We start from the raw sequence: 12,351 nt of genomic DNA, 5'->3' as shown, positions 1-12,351 counted from the left end.
TAATAATAATAATAATAATAATAATAATAATAATAATAATAATAATAATAATAATAATAATAATAATAATAATAATAATAATAATAATAATAATAATAATAATAATAATAATAATAATAATAATAATAATAATAATAATAATAATAATAATAATAATAATAATAATAATAATAATAATAATAATAATAATAATAATAATAATAATAATAATAATAATAATAATAATAATAATAATAATAATAATAATAATAATAATAATAATAATAATAATAATAATAATAATAATAATAATAATAATAATAATAATAATAATAATAATAATAATAATAATAATAATAATAATAATAATAATAATAATAATAATAATAATAATAATAATAATAATAATAATAATAATAATAATAATAATAATAATAATAATAATAATAATAATAATAATAATAATAATAATAATAATAATAATAATAATAATAATAATAATAATAATAATAATAATAATAATAATAATAATAATAATAATAATAATAATAATAATAATAATAATAATAATAATAATAATAATAATAATAATAATAATAATAATAATAATAATAATAATAATAATAATAATAATAATAATAATAATAATAATAATAATAATAATAATAATAATAATAATAATAATAATAATAATAATAATAATAATAATAATAATAATAATAATAATAATAATAATAATAATAATAATAATAATAATAATAATAATAATAATAATAATAATAATAATAATAATAATAATAATAATAATAATAATAATAATAATAATAATAATAATAATAATAATAATAATAATAATAATAATAATAATAATAATAATAATAATAATAATAATAATAATAATAATAATAATAATAATAATAATAATAATAATAATAATAATAATAATAATAATAATAATAATAATAATAATAATAATAATAATAATAATAATAATAATAATAATAATAATAATAATAATAATAATAATAATAATAATAATAATAATAATAATAATAATAATAATAATAATAATAATAATAATAATAATAATAATAATAATAATAATAATAATAATAATAATAATAATAATAATAATAATAATAATAATAATAATAATAATAATAATAATAATAATAATAATAATAATAATAATAATAATAATAATAATAATAATAATAATAATAATAATAATAATAATAATAATAATAATAATAATAATAATAATAATAATAATAATAATAATAATAATAATAATAATAATAATAATAATAATAATAATAATAATAATAATAATAATAATAATAATAATAATAATAATAATAATATATAATAATAATAATAATAATAATAATAATAATAATAATAATAATAATAATAATAATAATAATAATAATAATAATAATAATAATAATAATAATAATAATAATAATAATAATAATAATAATAATAATAATAATAATAATAATAATAATAATAATAATAATAATAATAATAATAATAATAATAATAATAATAATAATAATAATAATAATAATAATAATAATAATAATAATAATAATAATAATAATAATAATAATAATAATAATAATAATAATAATAATAATAATAATAATAATAATAATAATAATAATAATAATAATAATAATAATAATAATAATAATAATAATAATAATAATAATAATAATAATAATAATAATAATAATAATAATAATAATAATAATAATAATAATAATAATAATAATAATAATAATAATAATAATAATAATAATAATAATAATAATAATAATAATAATAATAATAATAATAATAATAATAATAATAATAATAATAATAATAATAATAATAATAATAATAATAATAATAATAATAATAATAATAATAATAATAATAATAATAATAATAATAATAATAATAATAATAATAATAATAATAATAATAATAATAATAATAATAATAATAATAATAATAATAATAATAATAATAATAATAATAATAATAATAATAATAATAATAATAATAATAATAATAATAATAATAATAATAATAATAATAATAATAATAATAATAATAATAATAATAATAATAATAATAATAATAATAATAATAATAATAATAATAATAATAATAATAATAATAATAATAATAATAATAATAATAATAATAATAATAATAATAATAATAATAATAATAATAATAATAATAATAATAATAATAATAATAATAATAATAATAATAATAATAATAATAATAATAATAATAATAATAATAATAATAATAATAATAATAATAATAATAATAATAATAATAATAATAATAATAATAATAATAATAATAATAATAATAATAATAATAATAATAATAATAATAATAATAATAATAATAATAATAATAATAATAATAATAATAATAATAATAATAATAATAATAATAATAATAATAATAATAATAATAATAATAATAATAATAATAATAATAATAATAATAATAATAATAATAATAATAATAATAATAATAATAATAATAATAATAATAATAATAATAATAATAATAATAATAATAATAATAATAATAATAATAATAATAATAATAATAATAATAATAATAATAATAATAATAATAATAATAATAATAATAATAATAATAATAATAATAATAATAATAATAATAATAATAATAATAATAATAATAATAATAATAATAATAATAATAATAATAATAATAATAATAATAATAATAATAATAATAATAATAATAATAATAATAATAATAATAATAATAATAATAATAATAATAATAATAATAATAATAATAATAATAATAATAATAATAATAATAATAATAATAATAATAATAATAATAATAATAATAATAATAATAATAATAATAATAATAATAATAATAATAATAATAATAATAATAATAATAATAATAATAATAATAATAATAATAATAATAATAATAATAATAATAATAATAATAATAATAATAATAATAATAATAATAATAATAATAATAATAATAATAATAATAATAATAATAATAATAATAATAATAATAATAATAATAATAATAATAATAATAATAATAATAATAATAATAATAATAATAATAATAATAATAATAATAATAATAATAATAATAATAATAATAATAATAATAATAATAATAATAATAATAATAATAATAATAATAATAATAATAATAATAATAATAATAATAATAATAATAATAATAATAATAATAATAATAATAATAATAATAATAATAATAATAATAATAATAATAATAATAATAATAATAATAATAATAATAATAATAATAATAATAATAATAATAATAATAATAATAATAATAATAATAATAATAATAATAATAATAATAATAATAATAATAATAATAATAATAATAATAATAATAATAATAATAATAATAATAATAATAATAATAATAATAATAATAATAATAATAATAATAATAATAATAATAATAATAATAATAATAATAATAATAATAATAATAATAATAATAATAATAATAATAATAATAATAATAATAATAATAATAATAATAATAATAATAATAATAATAATAATAATAATAATAATAATAATAATAATAATAATAATAATAATAATAATAATAATAATAATAATAATAATAATAATAATAATAATAATAATAATAATAATAATAATAATAATAATAATAATAATAATAATAATAATAATAATAATACATACATACATACATACATACATAATACAGTCAAATGCTTCATGGATGATACGACATTGATTCGAGGGATTTTTTAAATTCTTCATTATTTTTTTGATTTTTATTTTCGAATGGTATGCAGCCTGTCCATGTTTGCATAAATGTCCCATTTGCAAAAACAGCAAGCTGAGAGAAAAGCATTTCAAGTTTGTCCCACCCATAAGGCTACGTGTTAAGTTTACGCAAAAAACTGGATTTCCTCCTGATTTCTAGAACAAAGTACTAAATGTTGTAAGCTTTTCTGGAAGGGCGCACGATTTTGAACCTATACTATAATTATTTGACTATAATTTATTGAAAAGACACACTCATTAACATGCACTTCAAAACCAAACCTTACTGTCATCTTTGACGAATTTGGGACAGCTGTTTTAACCCTTTTACTGCACAATATTTAGATATTTTTGCCTGTTTTTGGTTAAAACCAGGTTTTCAAAACAAATCTCGATGCTTCCATATAAACATGAGCGAAATCTTTTCGCTATTTTATTGCAACCGTTTTTACTTTGTTGATTTGAATGAGAAATCCAAAAATTATCAAAATATTTTTTTTTTAACCAGCATCTGATATATAATTTGTACTTTCTTACCAATAAATCAGCTATTGCTAAGTGCGTTAACATCATATCCAAACGAGTATGCGATTTGAGCCTTCGTTTTATAAGCAATGTTAAAACTGTGATGTTTCCTATCGCCGATACTACCATAAGAATGCTATAATAAATTTATCATATAATATGTTTTCAGTAGAAAAGTTTAACTTATTTACCTATAGACTCCAATCTGTAAGCGATGACCAGGGTTGAACTGCATATCAATTGGTAAAGCTGAAACATTTCTAGACTTATTTGCATAATCCCAGTCAATTGGCTCACCGTTTATTCCAAGGGTTAAGAAATTTTGAGCCATGGCAATACTTTGTTATAGCTTATATAAAAGTTAAACGGTTTGACCATTACAACTTAAGAGTCCGCTGAAAATAAAAATGTATGCAAACAATTATATACGTAGAATGTTTCACCTAATGAATAACATTGTATAGAAAATTGTATGGTAAATTAGGTCTCCATTAATTGCCCGTTTTTTTTTTGGTTTTATGTAGGCGTGCATAACCACCCTTGCTCTACATATAAATTTCTGTACAACAAAAAAAAATATGTAAATTTGGAAGATTGAACATTATTTCTTTTTAATGTAATTTTACCTCAATTTAGACTGAAAAAAGCGTCATTACAACAGAAAAGTGGTAAAATTACACATTTTCAGAGGTAAAATTTCACATTTTTTTTACAAAAAAGATTTACCCCTTCCCAGATGTACGATTACCATGATTTTTTTTCTGTGTGCTGCTCGGCCCATGTCCCTTTAAAAAAATTAAAAGGTGCTATTTCAGTGCACGGAGGAATTAACTACTTAATCGGCCTTACATTAACCCTATATTATTCAACCATTAGACTGATCTGGGTGTAGGGATTATGGGTTGCAGCATTGAATATGTAATAAATTATTAAATGAGTATTTATTATATGATTGATATAATTCATAAGTTTAGAGCGCAACAAAAAGTGTGCACCTTCATTAGGGTGGTCCAAATCCGGACATTTTTGGGGCTACCCCCTGGAATCAAAGATTGACCCATCACTAGGCTAAATTCCAAATTTGAGCTCATTCTGACCACGGGAACCCCTCCCTCCAATCGCTTAAAGTTGTAACCTTTTGAAAATCGGTTTCAATAAAATCATACTCGAACCACACCAAACCAGCTTGATTAAAGGAAGATTGTAATATATTGTCAGTAAATGTTTAAATGTGCAGTATTTGTTGTTCTGTGTTTACACTTTGAACATATGATATTTCATGTTTATCGAGCGTCCAGGTTGGTGTCTGTCAGATTTAGGAGTTTTGTTATTTATTAAATTATTTATTTATCTATTTGTTATTTGTTATTTATTACTTATTTATTATTCAAAATTACCATGCAATTAAAAATAGTCGACATTAGGGAAAAAGGCCTTTTGTATCTGAGACACCAACCCATATGAATATTGTTCACCCCACCCCTACAAACACCATCATCATCACCGTACGTCAGTGTCATCGAGCTGTCACCGATCCCTGTGGCAAAACAGGAAACAGTTCTGGAGGGAATAGCTAGGCGGCGCATAAATACGGGCGCAGACGATGGTGTCGGCCTCTTTTGCTTTTTCGGTCCGGAGTGGTGAAGATCAGTGATCGCCCCGAAGTTCGTCCGTCACCACACGACACGGGAAGAATAGTTCGCGTGTGAATTTGAAAAATCTAATTAAAATTTACACAAAAAAACGTTGATTACAAAACAGTGAAGTGCCACAACAAATTAAAATCAACTAGCCTAAAAGTACGGATCGGAGTGTGACGGCACCACGGACGGTTAGAAGGACACCACAACACGTTAAAAATTCCTAACCGAGTTAGGTCCCTCCAGTCATCTCGTACGGATCCGAGCGAGCGTGGTGCAAAGACAGAACCTGCAGTGAAGTGAAGTGGTCGGGACTGGCCGCACGAACCACTGCGGTGCTGAGTGCCGAGTGGTACAACGTCGAATCTGTTGGCCAGCCCCCGAGTCAAAGACTCCCCCAGTGGTACCTCGCTCGGATCGACCACTTCCCCCCCCCCCTTTCGCGCGTGCACCACCCTCCGGACCCGCGAACTCGACCCTCCGCTACAAATAGGGTCCGCGATCACGTGTTTTGGCGGTCTCCTTCTGAGACCGCGCCGACACCAATCTGTGGCCCTCTGGGGCGAAGCCAAGAAGAAGACACCCTCTCGGCGGTCCAACCGGACCCGCCGTTCGTTCCCTCCTGTTCCGGAACCCGACCAGCAGCAGCAGCCATGACAGCGACGCAACAAGCCGGCCACCGAGCATCAGGATCCCAACGATAAAACGCATGCATGCAAGTACCGTACACAAATACATGTTAAAATTGGATTCCCCCGTCTTTCCCTTAATTTATTACCCCTAAAAGTTCTTAAAATTATTGAAAGTCTTAAAATCTAAATAAAAAGTTAAAATTTGGTCTCAATCAAGCTGTGTTTGTCCTATTTATTTAAAATCCTAAATAGTAGTCTTTGGTTGAAAATTAGTGTGGTTCACGTGAGTATGAAATGTTTGTCTTTGTGTGAGAAATCTCCGGGTAGATACGTGTGCCGCCCTATGGAGCAATCCCCCTAAAGGACTCCATGTGCTCGTCTCATATATTTAACCCCAGAATAGTTAATTACTATCAAAGTTTGTATGGGAAAAATCGTCAAAATGTATGGAGAAAAGCAACTGTTTTACTTTTTTACCTGTGGAAGGCGCCATAATTATCCGATTCTTACCATTTCACAAATGTAGAACCTTCATTAAATTTAGAACAACTTTTCCGAAGACACAATATTTTCAGGATTTTTTCCCGCGAAGTTATAAGCGCCCAAAACTGGCCATTTTTGCGCGGCCAGCTGTAAGGGGCTACCTAACAACGATGTTTATTTCAATTCGTACACGCACGTGCTCTCTTTCAGGTTCAAACTCTCTCACGAGCTTGCTCGCCTGCCTGCCTGTTTACCTACAAGCGCGCGCTGTTTCTCTGCTTGGACTTTTGTCGTCGTCGTCGTTTTCGTTTGCTATCCGCTGCGCTGCGTTTCTGGCATGTTTATTATAACTTTCAACTAAAATAGCAGGATTGTTTTGAGATATATTTAGCATATAAATTCTTAAATTATGTCAAAAATAAAAAAAAACTGCGCTGAAAAAAATAGTTTAAAGAAAAGACAGCTTAGGCTCAATTAAAAAAATACAGCAAATGTCATGAGAACAGGGTTTGTTTGTTTTTCCAAGCACTACACGCAGTTTTTCGTATATGCTAAAGAAACATGATAATGATTCAATTATTTGAAAAAAAAATCTTCAGGTAATACAAATGTTGTTCCTTTAGGTAGTTTGCTTCAACAAAAATATACTTTAGTACAAATCAGAACAAATCAAGGCAATTTTACAATTATTGCTCCAAATTTTCATTCATACTCTCTAACATTATTTTTTTATTCTTTCTGGAAATTTCTCTCTGTGTTCCTAGACCACCTGCAACAAATATTGCAACTGTTTATCATTTTTTGTCAGTTTACCTGTAAAATTTTCGTTTCAGGAAACATCTCTTTCTGCACAATCGTTAACAACCTTCAGATCTTGCAGTTGCGGCCTTCCTTTAAGATACTCTTCTGGATTCAGTTTTTAAAAAAATCTAAAGAAAATTCCTTCATTTTTTATCTAAAAAAACTTCATGGTATTTCTTGTAACAAAAGCAGATAAATTAAAATCCAAAGCGATTGCAATTAGGTTTGGATCAGAACAGATGACGATTCATGGATGAACTAATTCATCAAATTTGTATTCTCTCTCACACGCTCTTATAATATGATATCTATTGTTGTGTTTTTTTTCGTTTTGTTGTTCACATATTACATTTGATTTTATATCTCAATACAAACCGACTATTTTTGTTGAAAATTCCAGAGCAACATTTGAAAGGGGCGGTACGACATTGCTCTTACGGCCTTTCATTACACGCGTTTAAATGGGACGAAAGGCCGTAAGAGCAATGTCGTACCGCCCCTTTCAAATGTTGCTCTGGAATTATAATTAACATGCCAGAAACGCAGCGGATATCAAACGAAAACGACGACGACGACAAAAGTCCAAGCAGAGAAACAGCGCGCGCTTGTAGGTAAACAGGCAGGCAGGCGAGCAAGCTCGTGAGAGAGTTTGAACCTGAGAGAGAGCACGTGCGTGTACTCAGCATTGTTATCCGAGCATTCGTTGGTGAAGGTTGTCTGAATCAACATGACTCGTCGCGTCCCGGCGCAAAACGCCGGCAATATTGCCCTACCTGCGGCTCAAGCAGGCAAAAAAGTGGGAATTTCCAAAAGGAAGGTTGAGGCCTCAACTGATGGCCAAAAACCGGGGATTTCCAAAAGGAAGGTGCTTTTGGAAGTGACATCGAACAGCAAAAAGACGAAAAAGAGCGACGGTACTGTACCGATGGATGAGGAGGAGGAGAACTCTTCGTCGCACGAGGAGCAGCTATTGAAGAACAACAAGTTTGCTGGACTGCCTGACGAGGACCAGGTAGCGGAAGCAAAGGAGAATGAAGTGAAACAGCGAAAGGAGAAACTGCCTCCTTTTTATGTGCGGCAATCAGCAGCAACGATCGACTTTCGAGCGGGGCTGGTTGAACTCATCAAGTCTGGGAAAGTCCTAGGCAACATTCGTCTGTGTCAGGACGGATTTAAGGTGCTGGTGCAATCCAGGCAGCACTATCAACTGGTCAAGGATTACTTGACCGAAAACGAGGCGGAGTACTTTACCCATGATGTCGCCATGGATAAGCCGTACAAAATCGTCGTCAGAGGTCTGTACGACATGCCAGTGGAGGAATTAGCTGCCGAGCTAAAAGTTTTGAAACTGGATGTGTTGGCCGTGCACAAAATGAGCCGACGCAACAAAGACATCAAGTACCGTGACCAGCTCTACCTGCTGCATTTGGCTAAGGGATCGACGACGCTTCCTGAGCTGAAGGCAATTCGAGCGGTTTTCAACATTATCGTGTCGTGGGAGCGATACCGACCAGTGCATCGTGACGTCACACAATGCTTCAACTGCCTGGGTTTCGGGCACGGAGGTAAGAACTGCCACCTGAAGCGTCGTTGCGCCAAATGTGGTACCGATGCGCACATCACATCCCAGTGCATCCAAGATTCGCTGGTGAAGTGCCTCAACTGCAACGGTGAGCACTCGTCAACCGACCGAAAGTGCCCCAAGAGAGCTGAGTTCGTGAAAATTCGGCAGCAAGCATCGACGAAGAATCAGCCTCAGCGTCGTAGAACTCCTCCAGCCCTGGTGGAGGAAAATTTTCCACCTCTTCAACCGCGACGCCAGGTCCCGAACTTGGCACCGTTGCCGTTGGATCCCAGGAAGAGAGCTGAGATGAATCATCCACGGCCGGGTTCCAGCCAGGAGCCGAGACCGCCACCACCGGGCTTCAGCCAGGAGCCAAGACCAACCCAAGAACCAGCAGTTGAGGAAAATGGTAATGATCTTTACACCTCAACCGAACTCCTCAATATTTTCAAACAGATGTCCGCTGCACTGCGTGGATGCAAAACCAAGACCCAGCAGATTGAAGTGCTGACCTCGTTCGTCATCCAGTATGGATCGTAGGTCCCTCAAGCTGCTGAATTGGAACGCTTGCTCCATTAGGAGGAAGAATTTAGAGCTGGTGGATTTTCTTCGCGAGAAGGAGATCGACGTAGCTGCCATCACGGAAACTCATCTGAAGCCCGGTGAAAAAGTTTATCTGCAAAACTACAAGATCGCGACGCAGCTCGATAGGACCACCTCTGGAGGAGGAGGTGTGCTTGTCGCTGTTCATCGTGATCTCAAGCCACGCCGGCTGCCACACTTTAAGCTGGACATCATCGAGGCCGTTGGAGTGGAAATTCCCACTTCGGTTGGCCCAGTACTCTTCATTGCTGCATACTGCCCACGTCAGGTGAATGCCAGAGATGGTTCAGCAGCAAAACTGAAGAGCGATATCCAGAAGCTGACACGGCGGAGCGCAAAGTACATCATCGCTGGTGACCTCAACGCGAAGCATGAAGTTTGGGGCAACAGCAGGAGGAATCGGAACGGAGTGATTCTGCACAACGATCTGCAAAACGGATACTACAACGTTGTGAGTCCGGATCGTCCAACGAGGGTGGCTCGGTCTGGGAATCACTCAATCATCGACTTCTTCATTACCAATATGGCTGAGAACGTGGCTCATCCTGAGGTGTTTGAAGAGTTGAGTTCTGATCACTATCCGGTGGTTGTGGAGGTTGGAGCTTCCGTTACTCCGCAGCGGCAACCAACCCGGAAAGATTACCACAACGTTGACTGGCAGCAGTTTCAGCAAGTGGTCGACAGCAACATCGACTATGATCAACACCCGGAAACTTCTGCCGATATTGATCGTTCGCTGGAGGTGATCCAGCAGGCTATCAACCAAGCAGAGGCTGCCAACGTTCGGGAGGTTCCTGTTAATTTTAAGGTAACTGATATTGACGTAGATACTAAACACTTGATTAGACTTAGGAATGTTTATAGGAGACAATATCAACGGACTGGGGACTATGACAAAAGATTTCAGTGAACAATTTGAACAAAATCATACAAGACCGACTTGACAATATCAGAAATCAAGAATTTTCAAAACATGTAAGCCAGCTTGGGAATTATTCAAAACCATTTTGGAAACTTTCAAAAGTTCTTAAAAACAAACCAAAGCCTATTCCTCCTCTTATTGTTGAGGATTCTCCTTTGATTACATCCGAGGAAAAGGCAAATGCACTTGGGCTTCATTTTGTTAGTTCACATAATCTTGGCGCTTCCATGACCAGCCGTAAAGAAACATCAGTTGCCAATAGTATTTCAACAATCAATGACTCTACCTTTGAATTTCCTGCAGATTCCCATGTTTCTGGTGAGGAAGTCAAAGTTGCAGTTAAACAAATGAAAAATATGAAAGCTCCAGGCTTTGATAACATTTTAATCTGGTGTTGAAAAAACAGAGTGATCAGTTCTTTCAACATCTAGCCAATATTTTCAATAAATGTTTGCAACTTGGTTACTTCCCCACCAATTGGAAGCTGGGCAAAGTCATACCAATTTTGAAGCCTCAAAAGATCCAACATCGCCAACAAGTTATCGTCCCATTAGTCTTTTGAGTAGTCTGTCCAAACTCTTTGAGAAGGTCATCTATTCAAGGCTTTTGGATTTTACCAACGATAATAATATAATTTTGAACGAGCAGTTTGGCTTCCGAAAGGGACATAATACTGCTCATCAGCTTACGAGAGTAACTAAAATCATCAAGCAGAACAAGCTTGAGTCTAAATCAACTGCTATGGCTTTGTTGGATGTTGAGAAGGCTTTTGACAATGTTTGGCATGATGGTTTGATACATAAACTGTATTTATACGGTTTTCCAATGTATCTTATCAAAATTATCCAGCACTATCTTTCGGAGAGATCGTTCAGGGTTTTTCTGAATGGGATTGCTTCTGGATTATTCAACATTGATGCTGGGGTTCCCCAAGGAAGTATTCTTGGCCCACTTCTGTACAATATTTTTACATCTGATTTGCCTACTCTTCCTGGTAATGGTGTGTTGTCACTTTTTGCTGATGACACTGCCGTTATTTATAAGGGTAAAATAACCAGATATTTAGTTGGCCGTCTTCAGAAGGGTCTTGACGTTCTTTCCGAATACTTTGGCGACTGGAAAATTCGCATAAATGCAGCCAAAACTCAAACCATCATTTTTCCACTTTCCAAATCGGCCAGATTTGTCCCAAAGGATGATGTTTTGATTAAAATGAATGATGTTTCGATACCCTGGTCAAAGGAAGTTGTCTATTTAGGTCTCATACTTGACTCGAAACTTTTGTTTCGGCAGCATGTAGATAAAATATTGAACAAGTGCAGCATTCTCATCAGGT

The 12,351-nt window shown here is 28.9% G+C and overlaps 1 protein-coding gene across 2 annotated transcripts in view; it reads right to left on the bottom strand.

Moving 5' to 3' along the window:
- LOC119767059 (gonadotropin-releasing hormone II receptor-like) overlaps positions 1 to 12,351 on the bottom strand; it is a 136,594-nt gene that overhangs the window by 111,643 nt on the left and 12,600 nt on the right. For both annotated transcript variants that reach the window (XM_038254489.1, XM_038254488.1), the window contains exons 2-3: positions 4,562 to 4,765; positions 4,383 to 4,506 (exon numbers count right to left, since the gene is read on the bottom strand). In XM_038254489.1, the coding sequence (XP_038110417.1) occupies positions 4,383 to 4,506; positions 4,562 to 4,701 (264 nt within the window). In that variant the 5' untranslated portion in view covers positions 4,702 to 4,765. The remainder of the gene's footprint in view (positions 1 to 4,382; positions 4,507 to 4,561; positions 4,766 to 12,351) is intronic.

The sequence above is a fragment of the Culex quinquefasciatus genome, chromosome 2 (genome assembly GCF_015732765.1).
Source record: "Culex quinquefasciatus strain JHB chromosome 2, VPISU_Cqui_1.0_pri_paternal, whole genome shotgun sequence".
Classification (NCBI taxonomy): domain Eukaryota; kingdom Metazoa; phylum Arthropoda; class Insecta; order Diptera; family Culicidae; genus Culex; species Culex quinquefasciatus.
This window is presented reverse-complemented; position numbering and strand designations above follow the sequence as displayed.